We start from the raw sequence: 19,238 nt of genomic DNA, 5'->3' as shown, positions 1-19,238 counted from the left end.
TCACTGCTCTATTACTAAAACAGTGATCAGCACGTACTCTGTGGTCAATAATTCTTACTGAATGAAGGAATAAGGTAGTAGGCAACAGATGAAGTTTTCAGAGGAAGAATTTTGGTGCTGAAGAAACAATGCTTGGGAAAATGCCCGAATCTCCCTCAATTTCTAAGTTTGTGAGTTCTGAATTTATAACCACATTTTTTTTCTAAGCACATGCTTTGATGAATGTTCAACAGTAACCTCATGTTCACCATCAATCTCAGGCCTTGTATAATATTCTATATATAAACCACATCCTAAAACAACATTGATAAGAAACATGAATACTTTAAACCTCAAGGTTAGTCTCAAGAAAGATATAATGACAAAAATAATGTAGGTTGACAGTTCAAATTCTTTTTTTATCCTGGTGTTTGGAAATACTAGACATTTCCCAATTAATGCTGGAAATTAGCCAAATAACTTTAGATGTTAGTATACTGTTGATCATTTGCTTTAACAAAAATACAGCTCATGAGGACCAAATAGTGACAAGTACATTTAATATGTTCATTCATTTCAGGTCCTGTTTACATTTACATTTTGAAGGAATTGCGTTTACTACTTTTTAAACCACATTTTCCATCTGCAATAGAATCATAAGGTGCTTTAATCTTTATTGATTACAAGCATATCTATGTTTAAATTGCTCATAAGTTAGATGTGCTAAAGACACATTTAGGAGGATGACACGTTTTAAACACATCTCTGTCCTTGTTTAGCTGTGAGCATGTTGCTTTATCTTTATATGTTTTGGTTACTTCATTGTAAAATGAGTCTGGTACAAATAAACAATTTCCTAAAGATGTGTGAATTAACCAGTGGTTATAAAGAGTTTTTGAAATGATGATGCTCTATCAGTGCTAAGTCAAATTATGAAATTGCACCTTTGCAGAAATGGTATTGTGGGAATAAATGAATCTGAACATTGTATTTACAGTGTGACTTGCTTCTGAAATAGACTATTCATAATGGGCCTCAGCAGGCAACAGCAAAGTGCCATCTTATCTCTTGTTGATAGACCACAATTTCAGAAAATTATTTTTACAACAGCATCTGAATAAGCTCCTTAATTTGAGACTGTTTTACAAATAGATACATAGCTTATTACATAGCTTGCACTGCCTCTGAGACAGAGAGTGAGTGTGATTCATTAATAAAATCACCGCTGTTATTCTTTTGTATTTTTTAATGCAATTTCTATTCCTTACAATCTAGATTTAAAAAGTTATATTGAACAAAAAGATAAGGTAAAAGCTACTTTTGTGTTAGCAATCAAGTCTTAGTTTGGGTTAATACTCAGGTTATCAATTGTAGTTAAATTATACCTCAAACTTGGCTTGTGGCTCATCTAGTTTCAAGATCAAACCAATCATTCATACGTGAAATTTCTGCTGACTGCAAATGTTATATTCAACAACAGCAGGACAATAAGTATTTCCAAGGTCCACACTCCTAGTTCTGAATAAACTTATTAGATACAACGTATCTGCTCATGGGTAAGATTAAGGTCCAGGTGAAAAAATGAACAATTACTTAGAATAAATTTTTACTTAGTCTAAAATGTTTGATATCACTTAGAGGTGGAAAACTGACATAAAATACACATCTTGGTGAAAGATGAGTATGAAGGGGAAGAAGGCTGTGTTGCAAAAGGCAGGGAGGGTCTCTGGTCTGGGCTGGAATGGAGCAGAAATTTAGATCTGAGGAAGAAGAAAGTAAAAAAAAAAACAAGGGGGGTTTGTCAAAGGCCAACGAAAGGACCTGGGGTCAGGGCCAAGGTCAACTGTCAGAAAAACATCTTTGGAATATGTTCTATGGCAGGATTCCCTGGGAGAAAGATGATCCTGTTATAGTAGAGTCAAAATGGCTTAAAGAGGAAAGCCCACTCCTCTAACTTCACAGATGAGGAAACAAAGGCCCAGAACAATTCAACACTTAGGCCCACCACTCATTAGAGGTTGAGTGACTTCTAGAACTCAGGGTTACAAAACATATCAGTGAACATCACACAGGAAGACCACACCATTAACTAATGAAGTTTCTCAAGAGAACTGAGAACATAGTCCACACAGGACTGGCACAAAAAGATATTAAGCTGAGGGCATGATCAGGCGGTGCACCTGCCTCTGCCCCAGCTAATCTTTTATCTCCATGGAAACACAAAAGTCTATCATCTAAGTCACTCTGCTCTATGGTTGCAGACAAATGAGGGAGGTGAGAAGGATAGAATGCCTCAGAAACATTTGGAAATACCTTAGAAAACTAAGTGTAAGACAGCAACACTGGGGAGCTAATAAGAAAGAGAAAAACCAGCTACATGACTGGGGTTATTTGCTGCTGTGGGTGTCGGTGTGTAACCACTACTTTGCCTCTTCCTCTTGTGCTGGCAGTAGCCCACTGTGCGACACACCTTAAGAAACACTTAACAAACACTGGTGTGGTAGTAGAGGTGTTAGCCAAGGAAGCAGTGGAAAACCCCTCATTGCCCACTCCAGAAAACACCCACCTCACACAACCCTGGGCTAGCTGGGTCTATTGCTTCTCCAGGGAGCATCATTATCTAGGATGCAAAGCTTGTTATTTCTCTGGTGGTATGGACTAATATTTACACCATTCTGTGAGGAATTCATCCCCTGTTAACTTCTCTAGTGGAGAAGTTCACTTTGTGCATCTTCCCTGGCAAACCCACTGTGAAGTTCACGTGTGCATATATTGGGGTTGCCAGCTGGAACGGAAGCAGGCTCTAAATTATTTGTGTTTAATTTATGTAAAGGTGGTTTGGACGTGAGCCCAGATGTGAATATACAATAGACCAAGTTTATAGAATTGTGACACACAGTCCCAAGAGTTGTGGGAATGTCAGAAAACACTCAGCAATCAGGACATATGCCTACAATGTTAATACATTTTATGCCTCTTACTCCAAAACAGATTATGGAGATGACTGTGACACAAAAAGAAAAGCTTTCAGTCAAGCACTATCTCTGCATATTTTTTGAGATTTAACTAAAGTTACTCAAAGGTAGAAATTCAAGCTTTTAAAAATGGAAGTTTCGGGAGGAAAAATGTAAGTCTGGCTCCACTACCCAGGAAAAGGAAGGGTTTACCATGTGAATGAAAAGAATAAGTGAGCATTTTAAAAATAGTTTGATTAATTAAACCTTTGCTGAAGGACAGCTGACGATCTTCCTGTGCTAGATGAATACACTGGAGAAGACTCATCGGATGTCCATCAGTCAATTCAATTTAGTAAATATTAATTGATTCCCTACTATAGTCAAAGCACTATGCTAGGCTCTGTGAATGCTGGAAAACACTACCAGCATGTTTATAAACACTGTATAATCTAGCTGGGTGAATAATGATGACACAATACCATAACATACACAAATGTCATATAAGCATAGTTCTCAGGGGTGTCAGAAGACAGAGTAAGACCACATTTAATTGGTAGTTGATTATCAAAAATGGTTTCATGAAGAAAACATCATTTCAGATGAAACCAGGATGATGGGCAACATTTTGACACGGAAACTTTGGTGTGTAAAGGACATTTACCCTTCATACACCTGTGAAGGAAACACCCTACGCACAGGGTTGAGAAGACAGGAGTGAGTCTGAAGAACTACAAGGTGACCATTTTGTCTAAAATATATAAGGAAGCCAGATGAGATAAGACCAGAGAGGTAGGCAGGAGCTTCACTGGAAAAGGCTGAGAAGCACAGACAGAGGCAAGAAAGAAATGGGGAGTTCTGAAGGTGTCTAAGAAGAGGACACGAAGGAGGAATAACCCTTTAGGAAACTAATATCATAGCACCAGGGATAGGATAAAAACTAATGTAGTAGCACCAGGGATAGGTTAGCATCTGGGTGGTAGCAGCAGAAAAGGTGAGACATTGTGGGTATATAATTTAGAAGCCTTTAAACTGATCAGATTTGGAGGACAAATAAGAATCAGGAGACATTCCAGAGTTTCAAATGGGATAAATAGGAAATGAAGGAATCAATAAGAGAGAGAGAGAAAAGGCAGAAGAGAAGTTATTTGCATGGAAAAGTACAAAGTGTGATTTTTGTATTTGTGGAAATGATCATACAGGTAGTCAACATTGCTCAGAAATAATTTGGAAGTTTAAGTCCAACACTTAGGTCAGATCTAGGGCTGGCTGGAAAGCTGTGTACTATCTGAGCCTAGTGGCTGAGATCAAAACTGTTATTCAAGTAAAGGAGATTTGGGGCAAAGATAAAACCTTGGAGGAGAAAAAGAAGCAAAAAAGAGGTGTTCAGAGAAACAGGGAACAAACCTAGATGGTGCCATATCATGAGACGTAGGAGAGAAGAAAGCCCTGGTTCATAGGGAGTAGCCAGTGGTGTATAATGTTATGCCAAGGTTGAAGGCATTGGGGTCAAGAAATGGCCTGTTGGTTTGGAGCATTAGAAAAGTCAGTGGAGTATAACATTTGAGCAAGCAGTTTTAGTCCACTGAAGGGGATAGAAATTATGCTGAAGAGGGTTAAAAGAGAAAGTGGGCTTCTAAATTACAGTTACCATTTATAGTACCCTTGGCAGTAATAGGAAAGAGAGATAAAATATTTGTTTGCAGTGTGGTAAGGTTCAAGGAACATGTCTCTTACTCATGAAGAGGAAGTCCTACAGAATTCATCTGACCAGCGGAGGCCCATAATAATCACAGAAAAAAGGAAAGCAAACCCCTTCTCCCAGCCACACCTGAAGTTATTTCAAATGAAAAAAGTGCCACAGATATAATTTATGTCATACCAGGCCATTTATGAAGGTGAGATGAGGACAGGGCACTAAAATAGTAATTTCTTCTCTGCTACCATTCTAAGTTCTTTTCTGCAAACAGGCTCCTCATTGTTGCCATTGAGAACCAAATTCCCGTTCCTACCGTTAGAAAATCTGTCATAACCAGAAATAGGGGAAGGACATGGCAAGATTGGAAGACCTGGGCTACTAGAAATATAGGGAAAGGGACAAGAATGGTATGGACCAGCCATTTGAAAACATTTACTTTCCCAGCTGCCTTTCTCTACGAATTTGTGTTACCAAATCCATGTAGTTTCTTCTTTTTATAAATGAACATAATAACACAATTTGGTTGAATGGATTGGGAAGGATTGGCCTCTCTGTGTCATAGCCATGAAGCTATGGACTTAAATATTGCGATTTAAGTATGCACTGGTTTACACTCTGCAGGTACCAAACATATTTACAAGTCTTCAGGGACACATGGAAAAATAATGATTTTTATAGCCATTAATGCTATTATCATGACGTTTGGGACACTGAGATGGCATACTCCATATGATTTTTCAGAAACTCCACTTTTAGAATTGTGGACTTTTAGAAGACCACAGTTACAGCACACTTAATTAGTCAACTTATTGTAAGAACACTTAGAAATTCTTGTTGACTGAATACATGCTGAGCACAGATACTATCTCTATTGTGGACATGTACAGTGCTTTTGAAGTATTTGTAAATGTCTCCTCCTAAGGATGCAGACATTATTGTTTACAGTCTGAACTTATTTTAAGGAACAAAACCTGCGGATGCACTTCCTGTTATAGTAATACCTAGGCTTTATTTAACATATTCCTCTTGTATTTGGAGAACACTTCCATCTACATTAGCTCATTGACACTGTGTTATTGGGATAGGTAGAGAAAGGAAAGCACAGCGTTAAAGCTATGTCTAGGTAGCGAAACTCAACCAGACCCTGATAAGGGCAGCCTGGTTATTGTTACATCTTGCTGGGCTGCATAGGTGAACATTGTCAGAGCTGTGGTATTAACGGTGCCAGAATCAAGCCATTCATATATTGGGACCCAGCCCATACAACCTATCTCCTGCTTCACAGATGGGAGTGAATGGTAGAGGGGCAATTATAGCCCACATCTCTAATTCTCACCAGAGCTCTTTTTCACAGGGAGCTGCTAACATAGTCCCCTGACAGTCAGAAATCCCCGGCTTGCGTTAATGAACTGACACACACATCAGGCATGATGCTAGGACAGCTGAGGAGGGAAATGAGTTGTGTCATGAAGGACTGAATCTATATATCCTAATAGCTGCTCAGTAGTGTCCCCAGTCACGGACAAAGAAATTCACATTGGAATAAAGGGGAAGGAAAATGCAAAACTTTTTCCTTGGGGAAAAAAGATTCCAATCAGTGCTTTAGAAAACAAAAGAAAAAACAAAAACAAAACACCTCACCCTTCCCTCAGCATAGAGTCACTTCAAATTGAAAAATTAAAATTAAAATTATGGTAGGACAGGCACGGAGGCTCACACCTGTAATTCCAGCACTTTAGGAGGTCAAGTCGGGAGAAATGCTTGAGACCAGGAGTTCAAGACCAACCTGGGCAACATAGTAAGACCTCATCTCTACAAGAAACACAAAAATTAGACGAGCGTGCCTATAGGTCCAGCTACTTGGGAGGCTGAGGTAGAAGGATTTCATGAGCCCAGGAGGTCGGGGCTGTGGTGAACCAGGATTGCAGCACTGCAATCCAGCCTGGGCAACAGAGTAAGACCCTTTCTAAACAAGTAAACAAACAAACAAACTGGAATATGTTCCAAACATCCAAGTTAAGCTTGGCAACCTGATCCTACCATATAACAATGGAAGACAGAGGCATGCCTACTACTGTTCTGTCCCTTCTTCAGACCATCTGGAGTCCTTACCTGTGCTGCCGAGAATTGAAGGCTCCAAAATTCAAACTCAGATGTCTCTGACTAAGCGGGAGGGGTATATGTGTGGGAGTGAGGGGACTGTGACCAGATTCCCTGAATGCACAAATGCAGCTACTCCCTTAAAGTCCAGGGAGTGACTGCCATACAAATCCTTTCTGAGAGAATGACCACCCACTTGAGCAGTTATCAGAATTGCCCCTTTTTCTCTTTACCAAACTTTGTTGGTCTCTTCTTCATATTGTCTCCTGTGAACCACAGGCTGAAGTCAGAGAAACACTATGTTTTTGACCTCGATTCTACATTTACTTGATTTTGATTTCAATAAATGTATCTGCTGTTGAATTAAATGAGTGTCTAATGTGCACAGCATTCTGTGCCATCGTGGAGGGTAGAAATATAAGTAGGACACGATTTCTGCCTTTGTGGAGTCTACTACCCAATGGAGTTACGTGCACAGTTAGAATAAACATTCTACAGAGATGGGTGTTGGAAGGGCAAGTAGATTGTTCTAGAGGTAGGTTGTCAGATTAACTGAGATTTGTCATTTTGACTGGTTTTCCAAGAATGTATTGTTCTAGAAATTCAAATGTTAATTTATTTTAATAATCGTTTCTGTGACCAAATGTGTTAACAAATAAAAGCCCACTTTATTTATTTGAAAATGAACAGACAAGTACAAACTTAAATTAAAAAAAAAAAAGGTAAAACACTGATCTATTTTAGCCAGAGGTTACTACGTGTAAAAACAACATAATCCCTTATCAGATCAGGTCAGACTCAGCGCTATCAAGTTTTAAGAGCTTTGTGTACTTTTTATCTTCGAGTCAAGAGTGTGTTCTTTTTTCTTTAAATGTAAGAATTTAGTGTCTTGAAATATTTTGAAATTATCTATGTACGACTGAGATTTTGACCACATCTTAATTTTTTCCATGATGTTTCATGGGTTGCTTACATCCTGCGTAATAGCTGCCCGGCTCGTTGCATCCAATAGTTGGAAAGTCAGACAAGAACTTGGAATTGTGACTCTATTGACTAACCTTTGCCATTTCTGACTGTTCTAAAGAAATTTAAGAACTTGAATTAAGAGACATTTAGCATCCCCTTTCAGCCTAGGACTGGAAGCCCTCTCCATGACATGCCAGTCTATCACAGAAGCAACAAGTAATCACCTGGCTGCTGCTTGTACAAAGTATCTGCCCAGATAAAAACAAAATACTTGGGAGCATCTGTTTCTTCTCAAAAAACACTCTTCTGTTTCTCACAGGAACTCAGTCCCTGAGAAAACAGTCTCCCTTTAACCCTTACAGAGCCACCATTGGCAGCTACAAATATCAAAATTTTATGAATGGGGGCGCTGTGAGAGAGGAACATTTTCCGGATAGTTGCCTGAGATTAAATAAATGGCCAGCGCTTGGCGGGAATGCAACCTTCTTATATCTGGGCCTGAGACTACCCACTGGACACAGCTGTATCTTAAATGTCCTTTTAACCCGTTGCATAAATCAAACCCATGTGCTACCTGGTTGTCAGGCTTCAAATGAACATTGTACTTTTATATGTGCTTTGTACTTTCAAATTCCATCCACCTAAAGGGCCAGAATTTAGATATTTACCCCTCAGGATTTCCACTCAAAAGTTAAGGCAAGTTTTGATTGAATAGAAAATCATCGACTGGTTGGAAGTTTCTGTGCACAGTTTTCACAAGTGCTCTTAATCTGAACTAAAAGCTTTACTGAATTTGAACTAACAGTCTAAAAATTAAGTCCTTCCTTAAAATTAGTTGGTTAATACTTAAATTTTTATGGGAGGTTGTGTATAGAAGAAAAAGGATACCTGAACAACAAATAAGCTGGCAATGTTTCACAAGAATTCTCTCATTCAAAAGGCACATCCCAAAATATGCCTTTGATCACAGAAGTGGAAAGAGATTTGGTGCAACAGCTGAGTATTTGGGCTCTGATAATTTAATTTCTCTAACCCTCAGGGCTGTCATCTGTGAAATGGGCATGATGCACAGGGAGGTCTTGGCCCCATGATGTGCACAAGACCCAACAGTAGGAAAGAACCAGCCACAATCATCCCTTTCCAAACATTCTAGGATTGGTTAAATTGAAGAAGAAAAGACATGTTGACCAAATGAGATCTAGCAATGTAGATCTGGGCTTGATGGAGAGGAAAACCATGTTATGAGGCACAAGTTCCCCTCTGTGAACTTGAACTTTTTAAAAGGAATTCAGTAGTCAGAAGCCCAAAGATGGTTTGTTTGTTTTTCCCCTCTGCTCCCCTGCAGAATTTAGTAGAGTTTCTGGATGAATGAACTTCACTTTCTAAGCGATCTGTAAAGACTGAATCGTTTCACCCACAAGGCAGCACTAACTGACCCAGATACAGGCACAGGTTAGTCAACCAGAGAATAGCAGGAGAAACCTTCTTCCCAGGTGCTGCCTTCTGCCAAGTCACTGACTCTTACAATCAGGATTGATTACAAACACCCAATTAAGAGGCGTTTGGAACCTGATCCGAACACTAATTTTATCTCTTGTTCTTCTTTAGGCTTAATGATCAGCCCTGATGAATATGATCACTATAATTAGCTGAGTTTATTTTTTAGCCCGCTTTAGGTGCACATATGTGTTTATGTGTGTGCTTCTGTTGAAGCATGTCAGCATGCATGCAAGTATCAGGTTTTATGCTGGAAAGAAAGGAACTGAGAACGTGCATGAGGCGGAAGGCATATGTCTCACCTGGAGCAGCTCAGAAGTGCCTGCTCCCCAAAGTGAAATCTGGTTGGAATGCCATGCACATATTGATTCCATTCAATAAGATTTCAACCAAACTTCTCCTTTCACTCATAAAGGCACCTTCTTTTAAATCACAGAAATGCCTAACATGAGACAACCTTGTAATACTCAAAATTATCTGTGATCAAATGTGATTGCTTATACTATGGAATAACAAAGAAAATTAATCTTACTAAACACATGTTCTGTTTAAGTTAAACCAGTGCTGATGGGGAAAAAAAAATTAAGGGAAGAAAGCAGATAATTACCTGCTGGGGCAGTAACCAAGGGTGCTACAGGTGGTAACAACAACACTAGCCAGCAGTTGCTCTAAGGAAGGTTCAGTTTTATCCACCAAGAGGTTTTAATTCAAATGAGCTTGGTAGTGGTGCCCTTCACATTGCCCATATTGGGAAATCACCCAAAATCAAAACCAGAAATGAGAGCGTGAAAAACAAAATAAAGCAAAGAAGGATTCTTCTGAACTTTCCTTGCATATAAAGCAGGCTCCAAATTTAAAACTTTGTGTCTATTTTAACATAACTGTAGAATATGAAAACAAAAACAAGCTATTTCTTCAGTAGCCATTGAAAAAGATTAGAAAAGACATCAGTACAACTCTACTTTTTGATTAGAAGAGGAATAATTCACTTTTCTATCTCCACCCCAAAGACATTCACTGTCTGTATTCAGAGGATAGTACATACGGACTTCTAAGTCTTTAGTTTAGTTGTGTCTGATTTTGAAATTTTAAAAAATGGAATCACACAAGTCAGGACAGCAGTTGCCCCTGAAGGCAAGGGTTAGTGACTAAAAGGGAACATCAGAGGACTCCTAGGGAGCTGGAGAAGCTTGTTTCTGGATTGGTTATGTGGATGGATTCACCTTGCAAAATTTTTATCAAATTTCAAACTTAGCTTATATATTTTTCTAAATGTAGGATATACTTCAATTAAAGGTATACATTCTTCTATATTTCATATAGAAAATGGAAAAGTATTTTGGCTTAACATACCTACTGTTTTCCATAAAACAAGGACTTTGTTTTGGTCTAAGTGATGCTGTAAAACACAAGACTGAAGTGAGGTCTTTACCTCAGACACAAAAACCCAAAAAAATCCAGAGATAAACAGTAGTTTAATTAAAAGCATGGTATTATTAAAAAATTAAAATACTAACATTAATCATTAAAAACCAAAATTAATGCAAAAAATCCATGCTAAAAATTAAGGAAATAAAAGATCAAAACAGAAAACATACTCAGGAATACAATACCATATTACAAAAATTGCCAATAAATAAATAGGTGACCATCTTTTAATTAAACCTGCAGGAACAATCAGATTTAAGAAACTAAGGGTAGATTAATTTCTATTCAGTGAGTTTATTTTTATGAAAATAAATGAGATTGGCAGTGTTTCAAAGTTTGTAATAATTTAGGTAATTTTAAAAGTAGAGTAAAAGAAACAATGTGTGATTTATTTCAACAAAATCCCAAAACTTGAATATTATCTCTATTTAATTATAATTTCACTGTGATTAAACTTCACATGAAGTTACAAGAGGGCAATCTTCCTTTGAATGCACTGAATTAGGAAAAATCTGTCTATTATTGGATACACAAAGAAGAGATTACAAGTCTAAATTATAGACAGAAAAGCATCTATACTGTATTATGAAACAGTGCTATCAAATCAGACATTGAAATTGGGGATCTTGCCAGTAAGAAAATCACTACTGGGCTTTCTCCCTCCCATACTATCACCTTTTTTAGGCTCTTTTTCTGGAGCTTTACATTCATTTTCTTAATGTTTTTAACCCAATGTCTGTGAAATTTTTATTGCTCCCCAGATGACGACATCTGATCTGAATGTAACCACACACCTCTTTGCTCAGCAGTATTTGTCAAAAGCCATTATAAATTATCATGCTGATAGTTTGCATTGGTGGGAAACTGGAAAAGTTTCATAAATTCTAACTACCGTATCAATGACATTCTTGTTTATTATACAGATATAAAGTTTTATGAGAGTCAAGATGTCTGCCTTACCACTGAAGAAAACTTGCATGGAGTAACTAACATCTATCTAGTTCTATGTAAATACTGAAAACTATTTACAGTGCACAATGAACACTTCTTTCTAAGAACCCTTTGACACATCACAAACACACAGGATCTTGCAAGCAAAGAAAGAGAAATCATCACTCCTCTTTCCTCAACACCTTCTTTTCTCGGAATATCCTCCACAGGTCTCTCTTATATCCACATAACAATAAAATCATGCATTTATCAAGTGGGAAACCCCCTATGTTAGCTCTTCAGACAGATGTTTTACTGCTATACTGATTGACTGATTTATACCACATCTTGTTCAGTAACAGAATTAAGGGGTTCTAGTACTACGGTTTTGATGCCTATTTATAATAAAACCTGATTCAGTGGTGGCATAAACACAGAATGTTGCATTTTAAAACAGGGCACAACTTATACATTTATGTTTCTTAGGAAATATCCCCCCTTGATAGACACCATAAAAACATAACACTCTTTTTTGTAAAGTATGGTCCACTGTTCACTTATAAACTGCATCAGTCTTGGTGCTACTCACACGAAAAGCTGTGACCATCCTGTATTGTTAAGATTAAGAAATTATGTCTTTTACCTAATTATACATAAAACAATAAAAATCTCAATAAAAATCCTTTTCCTATTAGAGCTGTTTGGCTGGTCTATTTAATTTCTGATCCATCCTTACACCCTACAAAAGAAAATTGCTTATTTGGGTCTCAAGGATGTTTCCCAATAAGCAAATGTGCTAAGACATTGATTTCTTGAGCTTTCTCATGGTGAAAGTTGATTGTTCAAATACTGACAATTCCGAGAGAAAATGCAAGGTGTATTATGTGCAAATCATCCCATTACTAAATCAATATATTTAGTTTGACAAGTGCTTCATTTCATAATTCCAAATGTTCTGACAATCACCAAGTTGTTAAAGAGATCACAATAATGGTGATAACTTATTTTGAGGTGAGCTTTTTACTTTTCAAAAGACTTTCACATTTACTATTTTATTTTATCCTACTAGTAACCCTTTATTTTATCCTACTAGTTTTTTTCTTTACTGCTAATAGACATATAAGATAGCTGAAGCAGGGAAAATATGAAATATCACAAATATGATGAACAGTTCTTTAAAAAAAATTTTTTTAGAACAGTTGTACTTAACAGGAGTTATAATTAAAAGCTTACCAGTTCTCTGAATGTGGTTTACTGTATCTAGTTTTGTGTCATTTCAAATAGCTTTGTGAACAAATTACAAAAGAAAAAATACTATTTTGGGGACATCTGATCTAAACCTGGAAGTCTATGAACTTGTTCTTCAAAAAATTTCTGGCATTTTCTATTTTTTACAGAAAATTCTAATCACTAACAAATTTTAAATCTGTGGATTCTTCTCCCAGTCTTTACAAAGGAAGCTAAGTATTTTTGCTACATTTGCAGACTCTCAAATGCAACCTTCAAACATGACCGACAGTCATGAGGATCAGCCTGGAAAGATAGCAAAGTCAATGTCTTAAGTCGGTCTTCCTATATCTTTCTGGAATTTTTCATTGATAAAAAGTTTAGATAGAACACTTCAAAACACGGCACAAAGATATTTTCCATGGGTCTAATCTCCATTGCCTTCATCGGGCTAGATATACCAGCCTTTCAACACTGTCTAGGAGATGGCACTTTCACAGAGAGCAAAGCCTCAGTTGGGACAATTAAGAAATCACCTTACTCAGTTGCATTAAAAAAAAACAAAACACACAAAAAAACTTCACCATCATAGGACTGTTATGGGAACAATCTTCTTGGCCATGGCTTGTATACTATCCTGATATCATTAGAGTTGTCACTTTCTACAAATTACAATCATCTCTTATTTTTAAAAAAGAAAAGAAAACTAACCAAAAAAGTGTTCCTCCTATTCCACCACACCCTACACCACATTATTGTATGAAGAATAATTATGTAAGATTTACTATGAACCAGACAGGGTTGTAAGCACTTTAGATAAGCATGGATTCAACCAGCCTCCCTTCTTATGCGCCTGCACCAGCGGTGTGCTGGAGCTGGCCGGCACCCACTCACAAGAACCAACCGCCCATCTCTCTGCAAGTCTGTGCACAGTGACATCACATGGGTTGTTTGAAATTGGCCACGGTGGGACTATTTACATTTTGGAAATTGACAAATGTTATGAATCAGAACTTGACCTACCCCCTCCAAAGAGCCAATAGTTAAACATTTAGCAGTACACCCCTGCTAATAACTACTATCGTATTATACATAAATGCAGCCACGATTTCCAGATCAGGAATCAGCAAACAAGTTAATTAAATTCTAATAGCACTTTATTTTTAGAAAAAATGTTCTTACTTGATTATGTTTTACCACAGTTTCTTAAAAACATCTCTTATTTTTAAACATTGTTTAAACATTGTCAAGAAACAAAACAACAACAATAATATTGATATAGAAAAAAAGTCTCCAGGTTGTCTAGGTGATTGAAACTGTAAAAACCACCATAAAGAATATTAGCCAAAAAAAAACAAAAAACGAATAGATAAGAAAAGAAAAATACAATGAACTCCCTTTTTGCTAACAATAACTGGAGCACTCTATGAATGGTAACTTCCATACAAGATTAAAAATCAATATAATGCCCTGAAGCACTTCTGAATCATGGAACAAAGATTAAATTGGAATCAGTATAATTTTATTGCATTGTAATATATGCTGATTATTTGGAAATTGATCATCAGTCTATAGATCTATGCTAATTCTCTAGGTACCAAAATGTTGAATTAACCAGATGACCTCATTTCCCTGACCATGAAAAGCTAGTTTATTACACCAACTCAACAGGTTATTGAGCACTTCCTACAGGTGGGAACATTTTCATATCATTCTGTTCTTCCCTAAAAAAAATGTGTGTGAAAATAGAATATCTTTAGTTATGAATATACTTGTAAAATAATGTTTGTGTTCAATGGAAGTAGTAAACTACAGATATTGTATATGATTATATCAAACAGAACTATTTTAAAACTTAGGAAAATGCATTCTTGTCTGGGAAATATTTTAGAACTGAGATTTAAATAGGACATTTTCCTTTGATAAAATTATTTATATGTATATAAACTAATTCAGGTTCAGGTTTAGGGGGACTGCACCACTTACAGTGTGGCAAAATGGAATGATATGGATGAGCCAGAGACAGGTTGTCTTTTGAGTGTCAAGGAAGAAGAGCAAACATGGATCTGGGTAGACTGCTATATGTGTGTAAAAACATATTTTCCATGCTGTGGAAAGCAATAGCTACACACTGGTGCTTTCAAAGAAAAGTGGGGAAATATAATTTAGATAATTTCTATAGGGAAAATGTCTTCATAATAGTGAAATTTGGCATAAAGTGATGCTTAATAACTTAACCATAGAAGGATGCAGCAAGACTAAAGCAGATAGATAAAACACTGATTTATATTTGAGTTCTCATTGTATTCCTTGTGCCTTAACAACTATTTTCTAGCCTTTTCCAGAGAGTCTTTTAATCCGTAATCTACCTTTAAGAAAACCCTCATCTGGCTTATCCTGTATGCCTTATTTTTATTCAAAGACAATTTGCTTTTACCATGTCAAACTCAATAAGATGAATACAGTTCTTGAATTATAAAATGTGCCACAGATTTGTTTCAAAATATCCAATCTCACTATCTGGGGATGCAATGTATGTTACTGACCCACGATATTTAACAAAAATATAAGTGAGGGTTTGGGTTTCTAGTTCTTCCCCCTTTTTTGTGGGAGGAAGAAAGACACAGACTGTATACATTTCTTAACAAGAGTTCCAAAACCCAAAGTGTTAACAAGAAAGAGTATGAGAGATTACACATTTAAATATAATCTTCCTGGTTTGGGTAACTCAGAAATCACTTAACATAATTTAATTTCCATACTATTGACATTCGATCCGACCGAGATTGGAATCCCTCCTGGATCCATTTATAACTACGTAGATGTCCCCCATCTACAGACGCGACCACTAGATGGTGCTGTGGTGCCCTGTTCAAAAGCGTTCCCACTTACTTGCAGTCTCTCTCCTCCAAATCGAAGTGAGGGTTGAAGTTGATCATAATTCTCTGGTATGGGTCCGGAGCCTGAATCAGCCATTCACACTTTTCACTTGGGTGATAAGAGTGAGGATAACCAGGAGACGTAAGGTACCCGGGGCTTTCAATTTTTATAGTATCGCCACATTTATCTGCAATGAAAATAAGATTTTAATAGATCTTTCCCTGACAACCTGTTAGGTGTCCTAGCATTATATATAAGTCACTGGTTATTAAGCTTTCCGTAACTTTTTAAAGGGAACTCCAAGAGGTCCCCACAAGTCCTTCACGTGGCACTGAGAGCAACACTCCATCCACCAAGGAACACTCTTTGATCTCAGGAAGTTTGGCTCAGGCAGAAAGCAGACTGAGATCTGAGAAGACTCTCCCCCACCCCCAAAGTTCCTTCCCAAGAAAAAGGTCTTCCAGCATTAAAAACATTAAATCCCCTCAATTGATGTTAACATGGTCCCCTGGGAGCTTCTGCTAGACTTAATTATCCCCCAAGAAGTGTAATCACATTAAGTAGCAAGTTCTAAGTGGAAGAGTGACTGAAAGATGCTGCTCGACCCCTTGTGTTGCTTTTTGATGATAAGCCTGGTCTATGTCATTGATCAGTGGGGATTGTCTTTGATTGGCTTAAAGCCAAACCTTTTTTTGGTTGTTTTATCTGCCCATAAATCTAAGTGATTTTGAGTTATCTCTGCTTCTTGAGATCCAAATCAACAAAGAACAAAGTATATTTGGTGAAGCAGAAATAATTCTGCTTTACTTCTCCAAGAAAAGTTGTTCAGGCTTGGAGATCAGATCAAAGCAACGGGCAGAAAGAAAAGTAAATAGCCACATGGCATTCATTCTAATTACCTAAACGCTGAGTGAAAAATAACCCACCACACAGGTCTGGGTCCCACATATGGCGAGCCATATCCTTACATTCTGGGAAAGGTGAGCTAACTAGTTTTGAGCCTTCATTTCAACAAATGCTGAAGTGATTCACTGAGAGTCAAATAAACCAGTCTCTGGGCTGCTTTATTGTTCAGCGTAGAGTCTCATTGTCACTTTTTATGATGGATTTCATAGTGGAGAGCCTCAGCCTGGAATGCTGCCACATTTATTGATGCTTAATTTTGAGCAATAAAAATTTGATGCATAAACTATGTAAGAGGAACAGGTATGAAAGCAGTGAAATATATAAGCCTATCAATCACAAATTTTCAGTAATGGTATATATAGATTTTAATATTGCATCTAATAGATTCCCTGTGGAAAGAGAATGGCATTCTTTGCTCTCAGCATGAATTTATAAATCTACAGAATTTTATTACAGGAAAACCAGGTCAAATGGAAATGAAAGATGAAGTGCACATCAAAAATGCATAAAGCTACATGCATTACAGAAATCATTTCCCATAAATTAAAAAGAAGACAATATAAATTATATTGTTTTTCACAATTGCTAAATGTTTCTGACTTTGTTTCTTAATCTGGGGGTAGTCTCATGCTGGTTTCCTTTGTATTGGATTGTAAACGCTTAAGGTTTGCCAGGAAGAAATGATGTTGCAACTGCAGTATAAAATCTCAGCTAATGATCATATTAGACTCTGTTATGTGATTCTGCTGAGACTCTTGCATTATTTTAAATGTGCAGAAAACTTGGAAAGTGAGCCTGTCTCATTAAGTCTCCTCTGGCCCTGGACAAACATCGTGGCAAAGTCTGGCATCTGTTAGAGGAGTGAAATAAAACAGTGCTGGTTCTAGTCACTCGACAGAGTCACTTCAGAAGACATTTAGGTGGACTTGGTACCACACCAGAGCTCTTTAATCTGTGACTTCTGAGAAAGTGACAGTGTAATAAGATAATGCGGACTGCTAGACTCCCTGGCTCTGTTAAATCTCTCTAACAGTTGATTAAGAAAGAGCAATTTCTAATGACTCTGGACCATTAGTCCTAAATAAGGTCAATGAATTAATTTAGCAGACACGGGTACTCAGAGGAGGTGGACATGACTTTAAGAGATCTGCTGAGTTACAGAGGCATTTACTGGCCTTGGTCACTTCAAGCGCAGCAACATGGCTTTAGCTAGTCAGGCTCACTGACTGAAGCTCTGCATTCCCCAGATTTCTGCTAAGGAAATTAAGAAGTGTACACACACACACACACACACACACACACACACACACACACACACACATATATAACATGTATGTATGTATTTATGGAGTCACACTCTAAACTCTGAAAGCTCTTTGCATGGGGTTTCAAATCCACCTGGTGACCACCTCACTATGGATTTAACCTCCGGAGCTGTGGAGGACAGAGGGTCACTGTAATTTCGAAAGTCTAATCATCTGAGCCCTTTCAGTTGGAGAATGTTACTTCATTCCCTGACAGAGTATAGGAAGATGCCACCAACTCAGGTTCATTAATAAATTGGATTCCACATTCACAATGTTTAGTGTGTTTTGCTTCTCTGCCAGAGTATAGGAAGATGCCATCAACTCTGGTTCATTAATAAGTTGAACCTCCGTTCACATTTCTTTTTGCATGTGTTTTGCTGCTAAGCATATCTTTGAGAACACTGCTCCTGACTGTGGGGGGGAATATATTGCTTAAATCACAAAACCTCGGAAAAGCATATTAGAGAGATTAACTTCCATCATAAAGACGTGATTTAAATTCCTCTTGGTAGGAACTCCCACACCTGCGGTCGCTTATTAAAACAATATACCACAGTAAGTAGTGGATGTTCTTTTCTTCTAATTACTTTGATTGAAATCTAAGCCAGACAAAAGTAAATATTTGATCATTAGCTAATAACAATTGCCGACGACTTACTGTAAAGATAATTGCATACCCCTGCCTTTGCCTACTGTACGGTGTTAAGTCAAACATGCCTAAAAACAGATCACATTTTAAAACACATGATTTAGGTTACTTGGTCCTGTTTATACGCCAGCACCGCTTTTCATTTACTTAACAGTGAGTGGTTTTTAAGACCTAAGTGGACGCTGCATCTAGGGTAGGGATTTTCAGATATCCTGGTGCCTCACGCTGTATATATCAGATTCCTGAATTGACACAGTGGAACTTTCATTCATACTCCAGACGGATTAGGGACGATTTACAAAAGCGGGGGCGGGAGTCCCCAAAACCCACAAACCGCTATCTCGGCAGTCACCCGCCAGAGGAAGCAGTTTAGGGGAGCCGCCGGGGAACCAGGAAGTGAGTTCTCCGGGTGAAGTGTTCATTAACTTTCAACAGCTATCAGATTTTTTGAAAGCGAGTCTCATCTAATTGCCTTTGGGAGGAAACATTACTAAGATAATTGGTGTGCTGATCTGGGAAGGTACGCGGCTCCGCCTCGCAACCGAGGGAAGGGGAACCCCCGCAGCCGAGCCGCCAACTTCGGGAGAGCGCCCGAGGACCTGAGATCTTCCCGCCCTAAACCGGCGAAACCGACCGATCTTAGGCCTCTGTTTCCCCTCCCAGTTAAAAGTTTCCTTCTCCGGGAGATGGCCCTCCCCGGCTCCTCCCGGCGGCCC

General features: G+C 37.9%; 1 protein-coding gene across 3 annotated transcripts in view; it reads right to left on the bottom strand.

The window, feature by feature from the left end:
• The window catches only part of NRP1 (neuropilin 1), a 141,957-nt gene that overhangs the window by 122,178 nt on the left and 541 nt on the right, over positions 1 to 19,238 (bottom strand). For all 3 annotated transcript variants that reach the window (XM_008052551.2, XM_021709759.1, XM_021709760.1), the window contains exon 2: positions 15,673 to 15,850. In XM_008052551.2, the coding sequence (XP_008050742.1) occupies positions 15,673 to 15,850 (178 nt within the window). The remainder of the gene's footprint in view (positions 1 to 15,672; positions 15,851 to 19,238) is intronic.

Source organism: Carlito syrichta, unplaced genomic scaffold (assembly GCF_000164805.1).
Source record: "Carlito syrichta isolate Samal-C Ts95f unplaced genomic scaffold, Tarsius_syrichta-2.0.1 Scaffold280880, whole genome shotgun sequence".
Lineage (NCBI taxonomy): Eukaryota > Metazoa > Chordata > Mammalia > Primates > Tarsiidae > Carlito > Carlito syrichta.
This window is presented reverse-complemented; position numbering and strand designations above follow the sequence as displayed.